This window comes from Nicotiana attenuata, chromosome 10, assembly GCF_001879085.1.
Source record: "Nicotiana attenuata strain UT chromosome 10, NIATTr2, whole genome shotgun sequence".
NCBI lineage: Eukaryota > Viridiplantae > Streptophyta > Magnoliopsida > Solanales > Solanaceae > Nicotiana > Nicotiana attenuata.
In genome coordinates, this window is record NC_031998.1 from 30,389,066 (window position 1) to 30,415,500 (window position 26,435).

At 38.0% G+C, this 26,435-nt stretch overlaps 2 protein-coding genes across 2 annotated transcripts; both read right to left on the reverse strand.

The window, feature by feature from the left end:
• LOC109233228 (small heat shock protein, chloroplastic-like) lies at positions 6,371-8,900 on the reverse strand. The gene is made up of 2 exons (XM_019399020.1): positions 8,529-8,900; positions 6,371-7,061 (listed from the first exon to the last, which is right to left on the reverse strand). Exons 1-2 carry the CDS (start codon positions 8,749-8,751, stop codon positions 6,619-6,621), a joined length of 666 nt encoding a protein of 221 aa, XP_019254565.1. The 5' UTR covers positions 8,752-8,900; the 3' UTR covers positions 6,371-6,618.
• On the reverse strand, positions 19,397-22,075 carry LOC109233230 (myb-related protein 315-like). Its single transcript, XM_019399021.1, has 3 exons — positions 21,669-22,075; positions 20,777-20,906; positions 19,397-20,656 (listed from the first exon to the last, which is right to left on the reverse strand). The coding sequence occupies exons 1-3, from the start codon at positions 21,799-21,801 to the stop codon at positions 20,194-20,196; spliced, it is 726 nt and encodes a 241-aa protein (XP_019254566.1). The 5' UTR covers positions 21,802-22,075; the 3' UTR covers positions 19,397-20,193.

Genomic DNA, 26,435 nt, shown 5'->3' on the forward strand with positions numbered 1-26,435 from the left:
AAGTATTAAGAACGAAGCTGCCAAGGCGAACGACCCGTCCCATAGGAATAATGATACCCACTACTGCCGAGGCGAACGACCGGATCGCATAAGAATAGTGTTACCATACTGCCGAGGTGAACGACCCGATTCCATAAAAGTAATTTAATACACTGCCGACGCGAACAGCCCGATCCCATAAGAGTAGATTAATACACTGCCGACATTAATGACCAGATTCCATAAGAGTATAAAATTTTACCTCGCTCGCGGAAGTACATGCAAGTCGAGAAGACACGGATCCATAGTTCATCAAATATTTCCCATTTTTTTTCAAAGTGAGAGGCTAAATCAGTATCTTTATTCTAATCCTCCATCTCAGTCATAATCAAGTAAATCAATACACATGATAGATACAAATAGCACAATTAAGGTACGTGAATTTAACTCTACCCGGACATAACATGAATATTAATACATACGGAGTCTCATCACCTCGTGTGTATGTAGCTCCCCACAATAAGTAGCACACAATAATTAATACACCTAAGGGGATAAATTTTCTCTTACAAGGTTAGGCAAGAGACTTACCTCGATTCCAGGTCCTCAATCCGGCTCTTTAACCTCACCAAAACTACTCAAAAGACGCCGAAGACTCCGAAACTAATCAAAAGTCGTGAAACTAATAAATATATGCTCAAAAGTTCATAATTTAGCTATTAAACTAATTTTCCAACCAAATCTGGGAAGTCTATAGGAAATCACTCTCGGGTCCACGTGCTCGGATTGCAATTTTTTTTGAAGACATATGTTACCCATGTCCTTACGAACTTAAATATATAATTTATTCCCAATTTTATAATCAATTTTGTGGTCGAATCTCCCCTAGGTTCCGATAAAATCCCACAAATTTACTCTAATTTACAAGTTGAATCTACCCATAATCCATGTATTTAACTTAAATATAGGTAGAATCCACTTATCTTCTGATGCTTGGTGGAAATCCCCTCCAAAGAGCTCTCAATGATCGGCCAAACCAAGAGAGAAGTGAGTGAAATGAGCTTAAGCCAGAGTTAAATTCACCTTCTGCCCAGCGATTTCCGCACATGCAGTCACTTAACCGCATCTCCGGTACCGCAGGTGCGGTCCAAAAGCCGCATCTGCGATCCCCCACAACCTCCCGTCTTTTCGCTTTTGCGGATAAGGATCCAAAAGCTGCATCGAGGTAACGAAAGATTTCATTTGGTTTTAACTGACTATTTTTCTAAGTGGGATAGAAGCAGGAGAATTCTCCCAGATACGCGAATGGGGAACGATCGCCGTCATATAAAAAAAATATTGTGTGCCGCTTCGGCCTCCCCAAAAAGATCAGTTGTGACAACGGACCCCAACTCATCAAGAAAGAGGTCGCCGAATTCTCCGAGAAGTAGCATATCACAAGAATACTCTCCACGCCGTACCGCCCAGCAAGCAACGGGCAAGCAGAATCCTCGAATAAATTGATACTGAACATTATGAAGAAAAAAATCCGAAGATGCCAAGAGACCATATAGACTGGGGCTGGATTGCCAACCAAGAAAACATGTAAAACTTTCCGATAAATGTAGGCAAAGCATGAGTGCATGAAGCTCACCCGCACTTTCGCCAAAGCGACGCTGTATCAATTAAACAAGTTATATTCAATCTTGCTCGAAGTAACTACGGGTTACATTCGACCTCGTTCGAATTCACGCCCATACGACTCCCGATCATTATCAAACAAAGGTTACATTCGACCTTGCTCGAATTAACTAACATTCGACCTCGCTCGATTTAACCAACATTCGACCTCGCTCGAATCAACCAACATTCGACCTCGCTCGAATTAACCAACATTTGACCTCGCTCGAATTTACATTCGACCTCGTTCGAGTTAACTCACATTCGACCTCGCTCGAATTAACTCACATTCGACCTCACTCGAATTAACTAACATTCGACCTCGCTCGAATTAACTCACATTCGACCTCTTTCGAACTGATTAAGACACATTTAGAAAGTCCAAATTAGTTGATTGACATTCGACCCGCTCGAATTCAACTCACATGCGACCTCGCTCGAATTAACTCACATTCGACCTCGTTCAAACTGATTAAGACACATTTGAAAGTCCAAATTAGTTTATTGACATTCAACCTCGCTCGAATTCAACTAGCATTCGATCTAGCTCGAACTTGATTCACAGCTAAACCTTGTTCAAATTATTTATGGCAACGTTTGACTTCGCTCGGACTAATCAAGGACACTCGATCACGTTCGAATTAACGCTACCAACGATTCTTTCAAAATCATAAATCGAGGAAAACGTTCAAGAAAAAGAAAAATAGAATCAGAAATAAGCAGCAAAAGTAGCATTCCAAATCAAAAGAGGTATATGAAAAGGCATCTTACAAGGGCCAAATCACCCGTCCAGATCTGAGGACGCGGATGACCTCCTTCGATGCTGCCATCCTGGCCTTGTTGGCCATCTCCAACTCTACCGTATTCTCAATCAACTCATCACTCGAGTCATTGGCCCGGTCGAACTCTGCTCAAATTCAGCCCGCAGGGATACCACTTGGACTTGAAGATTGGCACCCTCAGCCGCGATCCTCACTATTCGACCTCCCCATCCGAATTTCTCGAACTACGATTAATGAAGTCCGCTCACCGAGCTCGACTAAAAGACGACCTCGATAAGCGGAGGGACTAACTATATGGATCAAAATCAAATCAGAGAAATTCGACATGCAGAGACAATTGTCATGAATAACCTGCGGATCGAATTGAGCTGTCTGGCCGAGGTCGAGCAGTGATCAATAAGGCCGAGGTGGATCAGTGATCATCAACAAGGCCGAGGTCGAGCAGTGATCATCAACAAGGACGAGGTCGAGCAGTGATCAATAACAAGGCCGAGATCGAGCAGTACAGATAGAAGTAATGGCTAGTTTTGCTTTAGAATCTTCAAAGGGAATATTCTACTGAATATTCTCTCTAATTGTATTGTTTAGGGCTCCTTGGGACACCCCATATAAAGAGTATGGGAGATAACGAAAAGGGGAGGAACTGGAGCAGAGGACTCCTCTAAAAGCAGACTTTCTCTCTCTAGAAAAAATACAAACACATCTCTCTAAAGATATTAGATTATCTGTTATCCCACACCTGCCATCAGATCCGAAAAGGGTCCTAAGATTTTTGTATTTGTCTATCATTCATCTTTATCAAATGAAAGAGGATCCGCCTCACTCAAAATTGGGTGAATCTTCTCCTTTATTTACATTTTATCGCCATTTAATGCTATTTAATGCATGGTCTTTTTCATACTATTAGATCCGACCATAATTACTGCCAGCATTTGTACTCAACTATATTTTTTTATTGATCTTATCCATCTCAGATCTAGAATTAATTATTCTTAATTAGAATTTACCCTCTATCTTCTTATTTAATTAGTTCAACAAAAGGTTTCATACTTTTTGGTGAAACACTCAACTCATAAGTTAAGTAAAAGTGAGGCAAGAACTTATGGCCAAATAATTAACCACAATTTTAAAATTAGAAATCTTTTGAATTGCAACGTGGGTGAAGGGGGTGTTGTGCTGGTCGATGTTGGGCTGTAAAGTGGAAGCTTGATAGTGGATGAAAGTTTGTGTTGTAGGTCTATGTATGGGTGAAAAAAATGGAAAAATAGAATCGGGAATGAAAAGACAATTCAGCAGATTTTTGCAGTGGTGAAATGACAAATATGGGGGTTGTCAGGGAGGGTGGAGGGTCGGACGAGTTTTTGATCGGGTATGGAAATTTTTAAGTGGTGGATAGGGTCTTTCATTCAGATTGTGACATGTGTTCATTCAATCAAATAAGGGACAAATTTACAGGGCAAAGGAGTAAATAGCCAAAAAGTATAAAGACGGATAAGATTAACAGCTTGTTTGGATGGTTGTTCCTCGTTGTATCGTATTGTACTGTTATCCCAAAACAATATTTGTTTTGATTGTTTCATTAAAATTGATTGTATTGTATTGTTAAATCCATTGTTCCGGAACAATGAAAAGTCCCCTTTTTTGAAACAACCGATTTGGTGTGGTGGGATCGTTTCCTATTTTTCTTTCCAATTATGCCCTAACTTATTACTCCACAATTCTATTTTACCCTTTACCTTTTTTTCTATTTTAACTCCAAATCTCCAACTTCTAACCTACTTTGTTTTTTTCCAGTACTTCTGCCGACAACGTTAAAGGTGTTTTGCCGCCTTCTATTTTACTTTTTCTCCTAATTTGCTTTTAACTCAATTCTAATTAGTTGTGCTCCTTTGTTTTGCCTTCTTCTGTTCTGCTTTCTTAAGGTTTTTTGCCTTCTTCTGTTTTATTTTTAAAAAATTATTTTATGCATAATTTTTGATAAATTCAATATTTAAATAATTGAGGGTATTTTAGTAAACTTATCAGTTACAGTACAGTACGATACAGTCAAACCAAACAGCAAAATATTATTTAACAATGACAAATAATACAATCTATTCAAACATTGCATTCATAAAACGATACGGTACAATACGATACAGTACAATACAATACATTATAAAACGACGGGGAACAATGATCCAAACAGACTGTAAACGAAAGTAAAGGGGTATACCCTATCCTTTCTCGAATTGAATATAATTTTGCCTTTGAATTTCTCTATGTATTCAACTATATGCTTATTTTTGTTAATTGAATGACCATCAATTAGCTGTGCCTATTTATTATGTATTGTTTGGAAAATAGTACATATTTAGGTGGTTGTTAAACAACGTCACTCCTAACGTATGTGAAGAATTAATACAGTGAGTTTAAAGGTGAATTTAGGAATAGCAAAACCTTGGCGTGATCATAATGGGCGGTAAAATAGTGTCAGCTAGCATATTTCGGAAGAATATATCTAGTAAATTATTATAGTTGCTCGGAAGAGAATTACAACACCTAAAGTATTCAGGATCAGTTGGCAATACTTAGGTGAAATTATCGAAGATGTAGCAAGAAAGGATTCTAACCATTGAAAAATCATAACTTTAGGTCTCCTTGATCTTGTCTCCTATTTCATCCTCATTAGTTACAACTAATTAATATTTTTCAGTAATTACAATCTTTATAACTAGAAAATTATTTGAACTTGTATTTCTTAGTGATATTGAACAGTTGAAGATATACCTTATTTTTCTATGGGATTCCGCTCCAAACTCATTGATCGGATTATATTTGCAGTGACTACTTATTATTTAGGACTAGAATTAAGCATGATCAATTATCTAACCGTATTTCCAATTATGAGTAATTCTGTTTGTAGCAAATGACTAGTTGATAAAGCCATTAATGGAATTTTGCCATAAGGGACCAAGTTATTTTTCAGAAATGACTACAATCAATACCAGGATTCACTCCCCCCACCCCGTGTTTTTTTTTCCCTGGACAAAACTAATATGCTCGTGTAGGCAAAGCAGTTTCCAGGTGTACTTAGTACCAGTGTTTTAAAAGGCGTTTTCGGGGCGAGACCTAGGGCGAGACACACCAAAAAATGTCCTGAGGCAATGATGTTGCGAGAAAGTCTCAAGAGGCGTACGCTCAGCAATTCGGGGTGTATGCCCGGGCGTTCAGGGTATACGCCTAAGCGTTCTGGTTGACGCCCACGCGTTCTAGGCGCGTTTTCTTAGTGAGGCGTAAGCCCCGGATACTTTTTCAAATTAAAACAAAATTTGTTGAATAAGTCTTCATCTAATACCCAAATTCTCAAAAGTCAGCTTGTAATTACTCAAAATTTTAAAAAGGAACTGAAATGTATTAAGTCAATAAGTCAAGACCTTTTCTATTGATTGAAACCCTAATTTATGGTCGTTCATAATTTTTTATCTTGTCTACTAGTCTGTTAAGATCTCCCAGAAGCAACGAATATTCAATTATTATTTTTTTACAAATATAAAAAGAACTTCAAAGACAAGAGGGGTTGCTCTGATGGTAAGCAACCTTCACTTCCAACCAAGAGGTTGTGAGTTTGAGTCTCCCCAAGAGCAAGGTGGAAGTTCTTGGAGGGAAGGATGCCGGGGGTCTATTTGGAAACAACCTCCTTTTTTTGTTCCTCCATATAAAAAACTTTTTTCTTTTCAACTCAAGTTATTGTGCTTGTAAGTAGCGTATAATAAATTGTTTTAACTAAATTTTTATGAGGATGGAGCATATCTATATATACATATTTTTCCCATATTTATAGTTTACTTCAATTTTTATACAATTTTACATGTTTATAAATATTTATTGCAATATATTATTTTATGAAATATTAAAAATTAAATACTCATTGGGCTTACGCCTCACTGATGCATATATAAAACGCCCTGGGCAAGTAAATTCATTTAGATCATCTCAGTCCAAAAATTTTCAAGTACATTTGATACTAAAGTAAAAATTTGATCAGAGGCTAATTTCTTGAAGTCCTTAAACGGAAGCACCAAGAAGGGGTGGGCACATTCACTTGCCTCCTAGAGTTATTAAATTTACAAGATGAGCCCTTACAACTTTAGTTATAAACCTTAAGAACAGAAGCGTCTATGACTAAGAGACAATATAAACTAGAGATCAAAATTGTTCATTCAACATTAATGTCAAAAATCTTGGGATTACTAGCAGCCTTTGGTATAGTAATGTACAAGACACCATCTTTAACCTCAGCCTTAATCTTCTCAAACTCAACATTCTCAGGCAATGCAATTCTTGTACTATACTTTCCATAGCTCTTAGCAGACCATTCTTCCTCACTTATTTTCTTGGCCACTTTCTCAGCTTTCACAACCAACATTTTCTCTTCTACCCAAACCTTCACATCCTCTTTGGTCATGCCTGGCATGTCAAATCTTATTTTGTATTCTCCTTCAGTTTCCTTTATCTCCCATGGCGTCCTTCCTCTTCTGTACCCAACATCTTCTTCTGCAACCCAATTTCCATTCAAAGCAAAAGGGTCTTCTATGATTCTGTCCATTGTGTCCATCATTTGCTGCACTGTCCTTGCTGTTGGGAACCTATCCCACAACCCTGCAGCCACAAATGAAATATTCAAGAAAGGCCAACAACAAACTATATTCAGATACTAATAAATTTGAGAAAGGTAATGTATGTGAGTTTGGTACATGTTTAGCACGATTTTTTATTTAGACACCTAAACTTAAGGGTGTTCCTATTGAGGACTTATACTACCCGAAACTTATTCCAATTAAGCACTTCTTTGACAATCAGCCAAACTTCTAAAGTTTGTGCAATGCACTCGCGGCTGACATGGCGAATGACGAATAAAAAAAGGACATATACTATTTTGAGTAAAAAAAGGAAAAACTATATCAAATCTATTTAATAAACAAAATAAAAATAACATTCTCAAAAAGAAATTTTTTTTTTAATTTACACCCGATCAAGAAAGAATACATTTAAAAGAAAATGATACATTGGTGTTCTGAAAATCAGTGTTCTTGGTGTTCTTCACTATTTTCATATTTGTTCTTGTTCCAAGCACGATTTTAATCCAAATTTTTAAGAGAAACTCCTCCAAATTTGTTAAACTTCAGCTAAAGATTCCCCGCGCCGACCTGAAGACAACCCCAATATTAATTTCCCAAACTTTCATCAAATCGAGTAACCCATTTTAAGCTTTCAAGCTTTTTAAAAACTCCATTATTAGCATTTCAATTTGAAATGAAGAACTTGGACTCATTTCAGTTTTACTCTCTTCTTCTTCCTGTGCTTTGCTCTCTTTCTTCTTCTGATCCCGTTGTAGTGAGAGAAAGAGAAAAAGTGTGTAGCAGAAAATGGCAATGGGTTCGTTGCTTTCGAAGAAGTGGCTTTCATTTAGTCTCAGTTCTGTGCTTCTTCTTCATTTCAGTTTTAATCAATAAAAACAATTGTTGGTTCAGATTTTCGAGCTAAATCAATGGTGGAAGCACAACAATGGTGAAGTGGAGGAGGCAATAGTAGAAATGGTGGTGGAGAGAAAGAAGAAGAAGAAGGAAATAAAAAAAAAAAATCTATATTTTGGAGTCTTCATGAGCCTATAGTGGGTGAAACTCACTTTATGTGCCAACTCAGCAAAAAATATTTAATTGAAATAAATTTCGAGTAGTATAAGTGTTCAATAAGAACACCTTGAGTTTAGGTGTCTAAATAAAAAAATCAGTTTAGATGTCTAAATAAAAAAATCGTGCTAAACTTAAGTGTCATTCAACCTTTACGATTTGAATGAGAATGTGAATCATGTAAACTTTTATGCTCATAATTTTAAAAAAATACAACTTCCACATTTTTCTTGAAAGAAAAGGAGGTTGTCATGTTATGATATGTCATTTCACTCATTATGACACAAGCAATTATACAAGTTATAACTCATTTTTTTAATTTTATTTATCGGATATGCAACTTCTATTCGTCATCAAGCACTTTGACATCGTACGAAAAAGAGAGAGAGAGAGAGAGTAATAAAAGAAAAAAATAAAGAAATTTTTTGAATCTTACCAACAGGGGCCATTTGGGGTGATCTCTTTCTAGGTTGCTGAGATTGGTACTTGTTCTGTCTTTGCAAGTTTTCAAGATTGTGTCTTTCATCAACTGAGATGGCCTTCACTTTGTTATTACCACCTCTACTACATATTGGAACAGAGTAGTAGGAAAATTTTGGATTGTTGACAGAAAAAGGAAAAGGTTGAGAAATTGAAATTCTTGATAAGCAGTGAGCCATATTGTTATTTTTGAAACTTCAGTTGCAAATTCAGACAAAGAAAAAAAGAGGGGAACGTCATAATATAAAGGGAACAGGCCGGAGATTGTTCTGGAACCTCGGCCTAAGAAAGCATGGGATGAGAACTAATATCTTGGCTTGTTTCTGGACTTCTCTGGAAACTTAGATAAAATAAGGAGCCATTTAGCTCTAGAAATTTTCAAATCAAACATAGTGTAACTACGAAAATTCTAGAACCAACGACTTCTATCCTATAATCGTTCTTTTTCGGTTTCATCTACTATAATTTTAATTATATATCTTTTGTTTAAGATATGATTAGTCATTTTACATGGTGATCTCTCTTTTATTTTGTCGCAGGGAATTACAAAGCTGCAAAGCTTGACGTGGCCAGCGACATGTCATAACTCATAACTCAAAACCTAATGTCTTGTTTGGCCAAGCTGTTAAAATTATTTATTTTTATTTTTTGTTTAAAAGTACCTTTCGAAAAAAAAAATACTTTTACAAAATAGCAATTGATGTTTGGTCAATTCAAATTATGTTTGTCCAATTATTCCAAAAAGTACTTTTAAGTTCAAATTACGAAAGGACCGTAAAAGTTTAATTTGCAATTAGAATTATTTGAAAGAGATAAATGAATTTAAATATCTATTATAATAAAATTTAATCTAAAAATTTAATCAATATAAAATATAGTTATTCTAAAGCGATAATATACCCAGTTAGTTATTATTTACATGTTGATTTAAATATATCAAAATACATCACTCAATATAAATTAAAAATCTACTCTTATAAATTACTATATAAAAAAGAAGAGATATATTTACAGTAGAATGAATATTCCAAAGAAAAATAGGAGAAAGAGAATAAAAATATGATAGAATTAAAAAAATAGAAGAAATGTATACTAAAAAGAGAAAAAGAAAATAAAATATTAAATTAATAAGAAATAATATAAATCTAATGTAAGGATATTTTTGTCTTGAATAAATTAATTTTCTGCTTCTGCTTCTTGGAAGAATTTGTAGTTTCTCTCCAAAAGCAGAAAAATTACTTCTGCTAAAGCACTTTTCCATTTAGGCCAAACATCTCAAATTGTCATGGCCAAATAGGCTTTAAATTATTTGTATTTTCAAAACAATCCATTCATAATTCAATTACTTCAATGTCACAAAAAATAATCTTTACTTTACGCTCATACTAAACAAAGTTTTATGACCCTGTTGTAAAATTTAATCATGATTAATGTCACAAACTTAATTTGCGTTTGGCGAGTGATTTCTTTTTCCTTTTTGTTTTCATTTATGGTCTTGATTTGTGTTGAAAATTCTTTTATCGAAATCCAGAAGGTGCGAGGAATAGTATCTGTAGGATATTCGGTAGAAGATGACAGGACATTCAGTATGGACTTTTAGCTAATCTTTCTGCTTTTTATTCGAATAAAAACAGCTAGTATTATTAATGTGCTAATACATAGCCAATGGAATGGAAAATTGAAGAATCTGCCCGAAAACCTTTAGCTCTTCATGAATCATGCTGGTGTTTAGCTTGTCCACTTTCTAATAAACTGGGTGCAGAGGCGGACTTTCGGACGAATTCAATAATTTTTGCTTATACATTGATTATGAACACAATAACTAAGATAAAATATATGTTTGATGACAAGTTCCGAAATCTTCTTTAAAATATATAAGTAACAGATTCACTATGACAACGAGGCAAGGTCCACTCATCAAACGGGATGTAATGTAGTTAGAAGCCTGTCTCTGCTAACTTTCCTTTTTTGTCTTTTAATATTTTTGGTTGGTGAGTAGAGAGGAGTTTGCTTTTTTAATGCCTATTTTGCAATTGAGAATTGGCAGGGGCAGACTTTGATTTTGTACCTTTCTTCTTTGTGTGGTTGATGCCTTTCTTCCTTAATGTCTCATCAAGGACCAATTCAAATGTGACAAAAGACTTTCCTAAGGAAGGTGTTAACTTAATTAGGATTTAAAAGACATTTCGTTCTCTGCACAAGCCGAGAAGCGTACGCGCCTAAAATTATGTGTACAATTCGATTTGTAAGCCATATTATGGTGGATTTCAAATATTTTTGTGTCCATCTGCTTTATATTATTTTCAAGCGTGTCTATTCATTGTATATATATACATATTATTATTTTTAAAGTATATTATTACATTTGACGGATTTAACTTTAGTCTCTTACCGTGAACCCACTATACCTTTAAAATTATAGGTTCAAAATTATATTCTTTTTGAAATTCTGGATATATATATATCTACACGTTGCCGAAAACAAGACCATTCAGAGTGAATTTGAACTGTCAATTTCACTTGTAGAGGTGCACCCAATAATAATTGCACCATAATAGTCTTTGAGCGTGAGTTCACGCATATATAGTTAAGTAATTTAAGGAAAAATAATATTGTTATACATGGTTTAGGGAGAGGAATATGGGTTCACATGAACCATATCCCTTAACTTGGATACACCTTTGCCTTTGAATCTTCTTATTAAACCCATCACTTTGTAGAGAATAAAGTTGAACCTCTTGAACCTTGTTTGTGTAGTCTAGAGTTAGAGAATGTAGTTATTGGTTGATTGGTTTCTTGATTGTGAAATGTTAGTTTGTGTACTATAAGATGTTTTTTTCCAGAAATACAGCAATATATGCTTTCAGTTTTATTGCTGCAATTTGAATATAAACAAGGACTTATACAATTGGAATATAGCATATAGCACAACCACAATTAAAGCTATAAATAATGCATTTGTATTAGATCCTACTTTAGCCAAAAATGAATTAATCAGTCATCCGGGAGTAATACACTGCGAGTAAGCTAGTTACATCAAAAACTTAGTACAAACCATAAGTTAATATAGTTATATAGACACACCACTAAGAATACATGGGGAGTTTTAAAATTTATAAGAGAATATAGTTTAAGGTGTTTTTGGGGACACCTGATAGTTTGGGAATTTATAGGCTGAGTTAAATAGCCACGTATAGTGCCACATGGCATACCAATCGAGATACCCTTGCCAAGGAGCTTAAAGCAACTAAGTCAGTGGTGGAAATAACCAGGGCCGATGCCGAGGATATGTTAGTCCAGTACAAAGTTGATGTTGAGGCAGCCCAAGGCTGCCTGAAAGACATTGTTGAATACGTGAAGTGGCAGTCCCGAAGGGAGGCCCTCGAGGAAGTTCATGCCCGAGGTTTCGACTTATCGGCCGAGATCGAAAATGCTAAGAGACTCGAGGCCGAGGCCAAGAAGTTGGCATATCTCGAGGACGAGGAAGGCTCCAAGGGTGGAGAAGACATAGATGGTCCCGGTGATGAGGCAGGCTCCGTCGAGGACCATGCCACTTTGTAGATTTTTCATTGTTTATGTACTTTTGAATTTTCTTTGAGGCTGCTTGGCCTTTGTAAAGATCTTTATATATATACAAGGCTCTTTTCCCCTTCGACAATTTTCAAGCTTGTTTCTTTTTGATTTTTTCTTTACGATTACAAAGATTTCGAATACCTTAGCACATAATAATAAGGTCTTGTTCGGAGGTTCGAACAAGGCTCGTTCTCGAAGTAATTTTGCCTAAGATTCGTGGGGGCTTGGTATGACCGGAATCTTTCCTCGAAGTGTTTACTTAGAAATTTTTAGATTATAATTATGGCGAGGGTAGCCTTTTGAATTGGCTTGGAATTTTTTGAAGGCCTTGTGTTTTGATTACGGGTTTCGGACGTCTCCGGGCCGTTTCTAGGATGGCTATAGCCTTTTAAGTTCAGGTTTTGCTAAGTAGGATTATTACCTTGGGCTTCGATACCCAAGCCATCCGGGCTTGCCCAGGACGACAGTCCCCGAGTGAGGGCAACCGTAGCCTTTAAGTTTGGACACTTCCTAATAGGTTTTTGTGCCCCCAAGCTTTGACATCCCAAGCCGTTCGAGTTTGCCTTAGACGACAGTCCCCGAGTGGGGGTGATCACTTGGATCCGGACAAAGGTGGCCCTTGGGCCCGATGTCCTTAAGGAACAAAATGTAGTAGTTTTTAAGAAACAAATTATGTGTCTGCAAGGTAGAAACTTTCTTTCATTTCTGTGTGCAACATACAATATTGCAAATGTGTACAAGATTCATATTATTGCTTAAGTTGTCTATGCGGGCACAGTTCATTTGACCGTTTGGTCCTTTAAAATAAATCCTATCCACCAAGCCCAGACTGGTTCGAGCACAAAGTTTCCTTCCTTGCTAAAATTATTATCCGATGGTGATGGCTCCCAATATTTGAGGCCGATCGTAGAGTGGGCTCAGATACTGTTGATGTGACCCTCGACTCCGGTTTATAGCCGGTCTTCAATTCTAAGTTAGCACAATCCACTATTGCATTGTTAAAATCTTGCTGGAAAACCCATTTGGCAAAAAACCGATTCAAGGGAAAAAGAGTGTAACGCGTGCTTTCAGGCCTAAAAGTTGCATAATTCATTGATCGTTACCTGTAAGTGTCAGTCCAATATGTAAATAAAAGAAATGAATGGGGTCGTACCTTAGCAGTAGTATCGTTTTAAGTGGGTTATGTTCCAGTTGTTCGGTAGTCGCTCACCGTTCATTGCTTCGAGTTTGTATGATCCTTTGCCGGTGATTTCCATACTTTGATATAGACCTTCTAAATTCGTTCCTAGCTTCCCTTCGTTCGGGTTCCGGGTGCTCAGTGTCACCTTTCTTAACATCAATTCCCCGAAATTAAAGTGTCGAAGGTTAGCTCTCCGATTGTAATACCTTTCGATCCGTTGCTTTTGGGCGGCCAACTGGATGCTCGCGCGTCTCTAAAAGTTCCAGGCTCGTACTCATGGCCTTGTCGTTTGACTCTTTGATCGCATATCGGAACCTGAGACTCGATTCTCCTACTTCGGCCAGTATTAGAGCTTCGGCACCGTAGACCAACGAGAACGGGGTGGCCCCGTACTGGATTTGAGGTCGTAAGATATGCCCATAGGACTTTGGGCAAAATTTCCTTCCATTTTTCTATTGCGTTACTCAACCTCTTTTTGAGGTTTTGGAGTATGGTTTTGTTTGTGGACTCCACTTGCTCGTTCCCACTAGGGTAATAGAGTGTTGATAGGATCCTTTTGATCTTCTGATCCTCGAAAAACTTTCTCACTTTGCTGTCGATGAACTCCCTGACTTTCTCAAATGTCTGGGATTCCATCTATTTAGAAAAATAGTCAGTCATAAATAATATAAATTGAGCCTTACCGGGTGCCCATGGCAGGAGGCCGATGATGTCCATTCCCCATTTCATGAATGGCCAGGGTGACAAGGCCGAATGTAGTAGCTCCCCGAGCTGATGAATCATCGGAGCATGCCTCTGACATCTGTCGTATTTTCGTACGAACTCCTTCGCGTCCTTTTCCATGTCGATCCAGTAGTAGCCGGCTCTGATTACCTTCCGAACTAACGATTCGGCGCCCGAATGATTTCTGCAGGTGCCTTCGTGGACTTCCCTCAAAGCATACTCGGTATCTCCCAGTCCTAGACATATGGCGAGTGGGCCATCGAATGTTGTCCTGAATAGGGTACCGTCTTCGGACAAGCTGAACCGGGCCGCCTTTTTAAGCAGAGCTCTCGATTCTTTAGGATCCGAGGTCAGTTTTCCGGTCTTCAGGTAATCTATATATTTGTTTCTCCAGTCCCAGGTTAAGCTCGTTGAGTTTATCTCGGCGTGGCCTTCTTCCACTACCAATTTCATGAGTTGTACGACCGTTCCTGAGTCAAATTCATCGTCATCGACCGACGATCCCAAATTAGCAAGAGCATCGGCTTTGCTGTTCTGATCTCGAGAAACATGCTGTAGAGTCTACTCCTTGAACTGATGTAGCATTACCTGCAATTAATCCAGGTATCTTTGCATTCGTTTCTCTCTAACTTCGAACGTTCCATTGACTTGGTTCACCACAAGGAGGGAGTCACACTTAGCTTCATAACCTCGGCCCCCAGGCTTTTAGCCAAATCGAGACCTGCAATCATGGCCTCATACTCGGCCTTGTTGTTGGTCATTTACAGTCCTAATAGATTGTCTAACTACGTTACCTGTTGGTGGCTTCAATACAATTCCTAGTCCGGACCCCTTTGCGTTAGAGGCGCCATCCGTATAGAGGGTCTATATTCCCGAGGAAGTCCCCGAGTTCAATAATAACTCCTTCTCGACCTCAGGATTAGGGTCGGCATGAAGTCGGCCATGAAGTCCGCCAAAATTTGAGATTTGATAGCGGTTCAGGGTTGATATTCAATATCGTACCCACTGATTTCAACGGCCCCTCAAAATAGAGGCTTCAGTCATCGTTAGAATCCCGGGGTGGGCCAAATTACATAAAGAAAGGAGACTTATTTCAAGTGGTTCAGGTAGCTCAGCTGGACTGAAAATCCTTGTGTGGTTCGAATCCACATCCACTTCACAATAAATGCCAGCCTGTATCTGAACCCCCTTTCCATATCTCGGAGAAGGTATGCAAGCAAGTCATCTGTGCTAATAAGTTCCTGCCTTTTTTTTAAGACATTGGGAAATAAGCCCGCTTTCACAAATTCCCGTCTTTGGCCAATCGTCCTGAGAGCTCGGGTTTATGCATTATATTTATTAATGGGTAAGTAGTAACAACACATATGGGATGGCATTGAAAATACGGTTTTAGCTTCCTAGAGGCGCTTAGCAAAGCGAGCACCAATTTTTCTATATAAGGATACCTAGTTTCGGCCTCGCTTATAGATCTGCTAACATAATAGATAGGAAATTGCGTACCTTCCTCTTCCCGGACTAGGACTCCACTTACCGCTACCTTAGACACCGCTAAGTACAGGTATAGTTGTTCATCTGCCTTCGGAGTATGAAGCAAAGGTGGACTCCAGAGGTACCGCTTGAGTTCCTCCAAGGCTTGTTGGCACTCCGGGGTCCATGAGAAATTATTCTTCTTCTTCAACAGTGAGAAGACCTAATGGCTCTTGTCGGAGACCTCGAGATAAATCACCCAAAGCAGTTATGCGCCCGGTTAACCTTTGAACGACCTTGAAATTGTCCACAAATGTGATGTCCTCGATGGCCTTTATCTTATCGGGATTAATCTTGATTCCCCGGTTGGACACCATGAACCCGAGGAATTTCCCGGACCCAACTCCGAATGCGCATTTTTGCGGGTTTAGCTTCATATTATATTTCTTCAATGTGTTGAAGGTTTCCTGCAAATGTAGCAAGGACTTAACCAACATATCGTCGATGTAATGATTTTCCTATTTTCTCTTCGAACATCCGATTTACTAGGCGTTGGTAAGTGACACTCGCGTTTTTTAGTCCGAATGGCATTACGTTATAGCAGTAGCTGCCGTACTTGGTAATGAAGGACATTTTTTCCCAATCGCCTGGGTCCATCCAAATTTGGTTGTACCAGGAATAGGCATCGAGAAAATTGAGGATCTCGTGGCCGACCGTCGCATCGATCATACGATCGATGTTGGGCAATGGGAAAGAGTCCTTAGGAAATGACTTATTCAAGTCTTTATAGTCTACACACATTCTTAATTTATTCCATTTTTTGGGACTACCACTATGTTCGCTAACCAATCCAGGTACTTAACCTCCCGAATGGACCCCATTTTAAGGAGTTTATATACCTCGTCTTTGATGAATGCATGCTTGACTTCGGACTGAGGCCTTCTTTTCTGTTTGACCGGGTAGAACTTCGGGTCCAGCCTCAGCTTGTGAGTGATTTTTTTCGGCTGGATCCCTGTCATATCAAGGTGGGACCAAGCGAAACAATCTATGTTAGCTATAAGGAATTTAATGAGTTTTTTCCTAAGCTCGGGATTTAACCCCGTTTCTAGGTATACCTTATGATCGGGCAAGTGATCGATCAATATGACTTGCTCTAGCTCTTCAACTGTTGATTTGGTGGCGCCGGAATCATCTGGGACTATGAAAGACCTAGGAACTCCGTAGACGTCGTCCTCACCCGTCCCCTGCTTCTCTGGTTAGGTCGGGGCCGGTGTCGGTAATTGCTATTTGGTTTCTTTCTTGGTGACCGAACCCAGATCCTTTGGTGTTGAAAGCACGAGTATTGGGGCCACCTCTTCGACCGCGAACATCTCTTTTGTGGGCGGCTATTCTCCGTAAATTGTTTTAATCCCCCGGGCATTGGGAATTTCAACACCTGGTGTAGTGTCAAGGGAACTGCCCTCATGTTGTAAATCCATGGCCTCCCGAATAGTGCATGGTACCTCATATCTCCTTCGATGACATAGAATTTGGCTTCCTGAATGGTTCCGGCGGTTTTCACCGGTAATGTTATCTCCCTTTTAGTGGTCTCACATGCCATGTTGAATCCGTTCAGATCTCGGACTGCAGGCACGATTTGGTCTTGTAGACCTAGCTGTTCCACGACCCTCGATCTGATGATATTGGCCAAGCTACCTGGATCAATTAACACACACTTAACTCGAGATTTATTTATGAGTACAGATATTACCAGTGCATCATTGTGGGATTGCACGATACCTTCAGTGTCCTCGTCACTGAAAGACAAGGTTCCTTCTAGCAACGACCCCTGGGGGATGTCGACCCAGCCGATGATCATGTTAATAGCTGAGGTTCCTCCTGCTCGATCTGCTTACTAGAGTACCTATTCCTGAAATGGTTTTTGGCTAGATCGCTCAGGAACTCTCGGAGATTTTCATTGTTGAATAATCGGGCGACCTCCTCTCTAAATTGTCAGTAATCTTCTGTTCTGTGACCGTGAGTGCCATGATATTTACACATTAGGTTGGGATCCCTTTGGGCTGGATCGAACTGTAGAGGTCAAGGCCACTTGGTGTCTTTGATGCTACCGATGGCAGATACGATGGCAGCAACATCGACGTTGAAGTTGTACTCTGATAACCTCGGCGCTTCTTTAGGACCGACATGCCTGTCGAAACTGTTTTTGCTCATGAGTCCCCGGTTATTTTGACCTCGATCGCTTCTCCTTCCACTTCTCACGGGGTTCCGCCCAGACCCATTACCTCTTCGGTCTCCATTGTATGGCTGATACCGGTCCTTGTTTGATCTTGGTTCACGATCAATGTATCTCTTGACTCTGTCAACAGCTCTGACAGGATAAATAGACCCAGAAAGGGCCCTAAGATGATCATCTTCGACCCTAATTTTGATTGATACCGGTTATGTACGTCGGCCTAAGTAATAATCGAATATTCTATTGATTTTGCTTCAACTGCTGTGAAGCCTACGAGCTTCGAACATTGAGTCCTTGGGTGAAGGCCTGAACGGCCCAATCGTCCGCGACCGGAGGCTGGTCCATCCGTTCCATTTGAAATCGGGACACGAATTCCCTAAGCATCTCATTATCTCTCTGTTTCACTTTGAAAATATCTGACTTCCTGGTCTCGACCTTGATGGCCCCGGCGTATTCTTTTACAAAAGGAGTCTGCAAGCATAGCAAACGAGTCAATAGAATTACGGGGTAGGTTGTGATACCATATCATCGCTCCCTTTGACAGAGTTTTCCCGAACTTTTGCAGGACAGACTCGATCTCATCATCCTCCAAGTCGTTCCCTTTGATGGCGCACGTGTAGGAGGTCACATGCTCATTTGGGTCAGTTTTTCCATTGTACTTAGGAATCTCAGGCATGCGGAATTTCTTAGGGATTGGCTTCAGAGCTGCGCTCGGAGAAAAAGGTTTTTGAATAAACTTCTTGGAATCCAGGCCCTTTAATATCAGTGGTGCTCCTAGGATTTGGTCGACCCTGGAATTGTAGGTTTCCACCTTTTTGTCATTGGCTTCGATTTTCTTTTCTCCCGATTCTACCCATTTTGTCAGCTCCTTGAGCATCTTTATGATCTCGAGGTCAGTCCCCAGTACAGCTTCATTCGGCCTCTCCGTGACCGGTTTGTTTCTGCGGGTGGCTTCCCGTCGGGCTCAATTCTGCTTGGGGCGCGGATTTGGTTCTGCAGCTGGGCTATCGCTGCTTGTTGAGCCTGTAGCATTTCGAAGATCACCCACAAGTTGATACCATCACCATCATTGCCGTGCGTATTTTGGGCAATCGACCGGACTTCCTTGCGGATGCTGTTCTCAGGATCGGTAGGCAAATTCGCATTGATGGCCACATGCGAGCTTGCATCGATCGGGTCTGCGGCTGGAACTCTGTTGAGATCGACAGGGGGCACCTCGTTACCGGGTGCTATATTATTGTTCTCGCCATGGTGACCGGACCCAGCATCCACGTTTAAAGGGGCAGACTAGGAGTTCGACATTTCAAACTTTGACCTGAAATTATAGGCACTTCAAAGAACAAGTGTAAAGTAGGGTGCGTTATGGAAATTTGTATCAAATTGCCACTATTATCCTTAGCGCCACGGTTGGCGCCAAATGGTTTACTCTTATAATCGAATAATAATTAAATTTGTAAGTGGTTTTAAGGATACGCGGATTAATTTGATACAAAATGATAAATTGAGTTAGAATGAACAAATAAAGGTATAGTAAATCCAAACCACGCAAGAAGGATGATTCCAGCCTTAGTGTAACGTTCACCCTCGATCCGGGCTCACATTGGCCAATATTGATGAACAAGAAAAGGAGCTTTTGATAACAGTAAAAATAGTAGTATATTGCTTTTGAATACGTGTTACAATACGTCTAATGAATTATCAGGCCCTCCTTTATATAGTAGGGAAGTCCTACTCTAGGTACAACTCCATAAAAGGTAAAAAAATCTTCTGTTTAACTAATTGCCGTTTCTTCATCGATACGTGCCGAGATCCACGCCGTGATATCCGGCCGGTCGCAGATATTACGGCCTTCTGTTGGTTGTGCTTCATTGCTTGATAATATTCTCCGAAGTCTTTCAGGGTTAGGACCGATCCCGGATCATGACCCCGATATTCTTGAGGGTGGGTGTCATGCCCCCGGGCTCTGACTCGATGAGACCCTTGCCTTGATTCCGGTCCCTTGTCATCATGTCTCGAGCTTGATTTATCTTATCGGAGACCGGAATATACCATGAGCCCAGTTTTACCCGTATACTATTGTTAAAGGAGATTTTAGGACGTTAACTCTTTATTTAACAACCAACTTTTTTGTCTTGTAAAGATATTCTAGGTGACAGTATGAAGATTTTTATTCAAACAAGAACCATCCGTCCAAATACCAAGGAAATAATAATGTTGATCAGGCCTGGATTGTACTGTTGAACGGAAAAGATTTTCTAATACTCAACTCTACAAGAATAGTGGGAGCATACGTTGCTCGGATCGTTAAAATACCACTACATCCGTCCTGATACTCCAAAAGTTACATATTTTGGAGGTCCCGACATAGATGCAACCGCAATTTTAGAGGATCCGACCAACATAACCGGAAGCAAGGGAATAATTCTAAATAAATTTTTTTGTTCCTCATAGAAAATTATCGTCTAAGTTGTCGAAAAGATTCCAATGAATTGGGCTACCTATCCAATTCTGGAAAGGATCTTCAAGTCCTGGATTATACATGTCGCTGGAAAATGTCTCCAAAGTGTCTGAATTTTGGAACAACTCATTTGACCCCATTTCCAAATTACTCTCATTCATTTCATCTAAGCTCGAACTAGATGTTGAATTTTGAATATTCTTCTGCTCCTGTGGAAAGTCTACTGAAGGTAAAGTTTCTGGCAATTCCAGCTTCCCATTGATCTCTTCTTTTTCTGAAGAATCATTTTGCTTAATATCGTCATTTTTATGATGATCAGGTTGTTCAATGGGCTTGTGTGTTAAAGGGTCTAAGCCGAGGAGCTTTAGCTTCTTCTTGATCCTTGTATTCCAGTGATTCTTGATTTCATTGTCTGTACGCCCTGGAAAATGCGCGGCTATTTTTGACCACCTATTATTAAAAAGTATTTACACTATAATTAGGCCGCTTTAATTAAAGGTAAATATTCATTATTAGTCACTTAGGAAAATAGTGCAACATTTTATAACATGTTAATTACAATGTTAATACCTATTGCCAAGCTGAGAATGAAGCTTGATGATCATGTCTTCCTCTGCTTCTGACAGTGCTCCTCTTTTGAGATCTGGCCTTAGATAATTTATCCACCTTAATCTACAGCTCTTTCCACATCTCATTAGCCCTTCAATATCATTATAGAAGTCCATCAAATTCTAAGCACATCTAAATGAAATTTTTTAAATTTTTCATTATTTCTTTCAAAATGTCCACAGAAAAAAACCCAATTTTTTTATATGTCATTACCACATAACACCATCTACAATCAAGTCAGTTAAAAAAAAAAAGAACAAAAAACTATCAAGTCAGTTATCCACCGTAGAGATTGCAGTAGCTAGAGCGGAGCAGTAGTTGAAGAAGTTACACTAAAATCAACTATTTTTATTACAAGGAATATAGCTACTATAAATTATCAACTTAATGAAAATAATTAAAGGGAAAAACTGCTCACACTCGATATTACATCATGCAAACAAATGCATGATTAGGGTGAAAGAACCGGGTGCACATAAGCTGTACTACCCTACTATTCAAGAATATTAGGGTGAAAATGACATAAACTTCCGCACACCCAATGTCTAAACCGACCAATTAACACATGACCTATGTCTATAATATGCACTTCTATCAATAAAAATGGTTGATTAATACTATATGCATGTTGTCACATGAATATATCATTTAATCATGGTCAACTAATATATATAATTTAGTTAACATTTTCCGAGTGAAATCTCATGTTTACCATAACATAAGTATTGCTAGTTAAACTAGGCTTATTTGAGATTAACAACAAAATGCTTTCTTCAAATGCATAAAAAATACTACTACTAGTAAAGTAGTAATTAAAGAGTGCTTGATTCTTGGAAAACTATATATTAAGTACCTGCTAATTTTGGTACAAGGCGCCAGCATTGTATTCCATTGTTGAGGATGAAATTCATAAGCTTATGATCTTCTTCAATTGTCCAAGGACCCCTTTTGAGTCCTATCTTTTCACAACAAGGTTGTCTTCCCATATTTTTGGGGAACTAAAAGAAAATTCCTAAACCTAAACTTGAACAAGTTTCATTCAGTCAAGGAAATTAATTAAACTTGGGATCAGCAGCCAAAATGTGGCTTATAAACAAAAGCAAAGATTCTGCCAACTCATATCATAGATTAAAAATACCATTTCTTGTATGAGTTTACTCATAATTGAAGAAGAAAGAATCAACCTTTGAAACAATACTAAATTCAATATGTCTGGTTTCCTTATCATTGCCAAAAAAGACTATTTGCAATTAACAAAATGAAGAAACAGACGTGAGTTCTTGTCGTTGACATGTTTTTATATATGCCCACGATGTTTTCTCCAATTGAATTTCGCAAAAAGTAAAACATTATTAATTTCTAAAAAGATTCTTGGAGTTGCCTTTCAGCTGGCTAGTTACATTTATGGGAGGCAAGTCCTTTTCTTCTTCTTTGTTTATTTTGAGCTTTTTGATTCTATTAAAGGCCACAGTGTTCGACTTTGCTTTAATTTTCTTTACGTTATCCCGTGCATCAAAATCTCTATGGGATTCAACTTGTCAATATTCTAACTGCAATTTGTTAGCAAACACTTATTATAGTTACAAGTGCCAAATGAAATGATTATTATATAACATACTCATCATTATATATTTAATTGTCATTATTTTTTCTTGACAATTTCAATATTCGTTATATTGTCAATTGAATTTGTTGACTAATTTAATGATCTCCAACGAATTAACTAGGATATGCTCTCTTAGGGAAGAAACCATCTAATGTCAATCATTCATGAGTTAAATTTCTGTGCTGTAACAATGTACTACCATCACGTCAAGATTACAGGCAACAACAGATAAATTCTGTAGTAATCTTAATTTGGCAACATAAAAAGTCAGTAATAACATGTTATAATGCATTAATACTATATAATTCTTTATACTATCTGTATTATTCCTTACTCGTTTTGTCTCAACTTATGCGTCGTACTTTCATGTGTAGTATCCCATAAAGAATGTACTTTCTTATTTAAATATTTTAAATTTCCCATTAATCCGTTATGAGATAATTTTAACCATATAAATGTCTATGACTTATTTTAGACCATAAGTTTTTTTAAAAAATCAAATACTGCTATATAAATTGGGAAGATTTAAATAGAATATTTAATTGCAAAGGCAAAATAAAGGTGGCTAGCAAGTATATACATAGACAGAAGAACAAAAGAATAGCTTGTATGGAGATATTGCTGTCTGAATGAGATTTAGACACGGTTCTCGTTCAAGTACATAGTCATGATTTCTGAATAATGATACACCCCATGAGTTCATTGGATTTGTAATTTTCAATAGAACAATCTGTACATGGACCATGGTTTCATTTATTTTAATAAGCACAAATCGAATATTGAGATGGTTTAACTAAAGACAAGTATATAGAATAAAAATATTATCGACTTTGAGTGGGACTTGAGGCCTTCCGTCTTAACTAATATAAAAGGATTTGGCAGAGCCAACTTTCGGTAAAGTCGTTTTTCTGCCTTAAATTGATTTTTTTTTTTTTTATAATATCAATGTAGTTTAAATTGATATTTCAGGTTATTAATTTCACTTGTTATGAATAGTTACCTGTAGAATATGTGGCTTGCACTGTTAGTGATTTGATTAATTATTATTTTGCATCTATGTCCTGGATCAAATTAATTGAGCTGGAAAATATAAAAGAATTTCCGTAAAAGTTTGTAAAAGTATTGCAGCGATTCAAGTACGTTGGCAAGCTAATTTGGTTCTATATTATATAATAAGTTTCTTTTGATGGCTTATATCCATTATTACCTGATTCTGATAGCTAAATTCACATTGACGAGCTCGGCTGCCAATCATCTCTTATTTAATACTTATTTAGGGCAAGGAACCATTGGATAATATCTTGATAATGGTGTCGTTTATTGTGTTTAGATGGAACAAATTTAGGGTGCAGATGATACTTGATCTTTTATTTTGCAGCTTCTAGTCGATGGGACAGAATTCTTCCAGCAACGGAATTGTGCTGTCCGGACCGAGCAAGCAAACAGCTACCTCTATTTGATATAGGGGATGTTCTGAAAACGCTGCAGACCCTACGAGGCAGCATACTGTAGTAGTGATTCTGCTTTTCTTCTTTCCATTTGGTTTATTCCGTCCGATAACTTCTGTCTAATTTGTTTGGGTAAATTAATGCATAAAGCCATAGACTATAATATTTTTAAGTAACTACTCACAAATACGAAAATAAAAGTATTATAATATAGTGAAAAAGAAAGATGAAAATAAAAAATGCTAAACTTAAATTGGAGAAAGGCTCAAAAGTAAGTAGGCAACCAAAGAAAAGGGGGAAATGCAAGTATAGTGGGGGGAAAAGATGGTAAAGGTTAAAGAAAAACTATCAAAACAACGAAAAGTACAATTTAGAACATTAATATTTATGCTTTAACCGATAATATGTGTATCGTATAACTTTGTATATATTTCGGTACAGTATCTATCACGACCAAGCTAAACCCATATCACGTATTGTCCGCTTTATGCCTACGTTTATCGGTTCTCCATCTAACTTTCTTACATCATAGACCTCCTTATGAAGTTCTAGGAGCTGACTGTAGAAATACTAAGTCTTCTGGTCATAATTTATCTTATGCTACCCACGTGAGGATAATAGGATGATCCAATTCTTAACTATTCGTATAGGGACGGAAAGACTTCTAATTTACCTTCCTTACTTCACTGACTAGTAACATATGGGCGTTATGTACTTTCTATTTCCTCAAGATAAGGTCCTAGTGCATACTCACGAGATGAATTGTTCAACATAGTCGTTTTCGGCACACTAATCTACACTTAACTTAGCCAATCGCCCGTAATCTCATGCTTAACTACTAATGATTCACCTTAAGTTAACGCCAGTCCTGTAGAAATCTCAAAATTCTTATTCGGTAACCCAAGGTCTCGTTTATATATATATATATATATATATAACAATCTGTAATTTGTTATCGTACATTACTTAGTAAAAGAAAAAATAACATACCTACATCCTTAGCGCGATGACTCTAATCTCCGATGATCCTCTGTAGGAGGAAATGCTACTCATGATGATGATATCATAGCATTCCTCCTTACCCGATAATAACAATCTAGCATTCTGTAGCAAAGAATCCCGCACCAGTAACATACATTGGTACCAAAACGACACACTCCTGAGTGTGCCTTCCAACACTGCCTACAGTAAGTTCTGGATGGCCCTGCCCGTCTTTGGTCTCTCTATGAGTGGAGTCCTAACACTTGTGAATTCTGACTTGATCCCACTAGCAACCTCTTGTCATATGCTGGCCTCTAGGCTAGGCTGGCTAATCGTCTGGAGATCTGTGGTACCCTATCACTTTGGGATTCTCTATAATCTCCATCTGACCTCACCCTCTGATTCTGTGCACTGCCTCTATCCTGGTCAAGCTGACAATGCTACTCCCGCTCCTCTAAAATCTGGGCAAAGGCCTGAATTCTGGAGATATCCATCTCCGGGTTCAAGGATGCACTACTGAAAAATTGGTCTATGGTAACGGTTGTAAAACCGTCCCCACAGACTGCCAAACCGTTGCCGTAGGGATTTTGGAACGGTTTACAGACCGTCACATCAGCCGCAGTACCCATAGGTCTATTGGAACGGTTCTTGCAACGGGTTTCATCGCCGTGACAATAGATACGTCTATCGCAACGGTTTTTCCTTTCTCTGTTGAAACGGTTATTTTTTTCAATTGTTACGGTTTTAAACCGTTATTATATTGTTTATACAACGGTTTTTAACCGTTGCCATATTATTTAAAGAAACACTTATGTAAGCTATTGCTACGGTTATGTTGGATATTGCAACGGTTTCTTTAAGCTATTGTAACGGTTACATTTGTATTTGGAACGGTTTGTAGATCATTTTGGAACAGTTTATGGGACCTATGGCAACGGTTTATGTTGCCTACTGGAACGCCATTTGTGTCCTATTGCAACGGTTCTGGTAGGCTATTGTATCAGTTCAGTTAAAACCAAAATATAGCACCTATTATAAATAAATATTATACATATAATAAATTATAATAACACTAAAATTTAAATACATCATAGAATGAAACTATTAATAATACAAAATTATTCATCAAGCAAATAATATCCATAAAGCAAATGTTATACCTCATGAGTGCATAAGTTTAGTACATTTCAAGAGTGTAAATAAGTTTCAAAAAATGTTGGTAACAAAAGATTCCTAGAACATTCATCGATAACAATTCAAAATTTATCTCAAGTAAGGTCTAGTTCTTCATCGTCTTCATCATCCATTTCTTGATCTACTCCACCTACAAAAGAGGATAAATAAAGTTATTACCCTTCAAGAGAACCCGGTCTAAGAATACTCAAGCATTTAACTGTTAGATGGAACATACACTAAGCTCATCATATTTATATGTACAAGAAAATCAATAAACACAGTCTGAAACGTCAATCTTGAAAAAGAGCATCGACCACATTCAAGTTCTGTTTACAAATTCCCAGTGAAGAAATAGAAATATATGAACAAATAAACAAAGATCCAGAACTTAAAACTTCATTAGACAAAA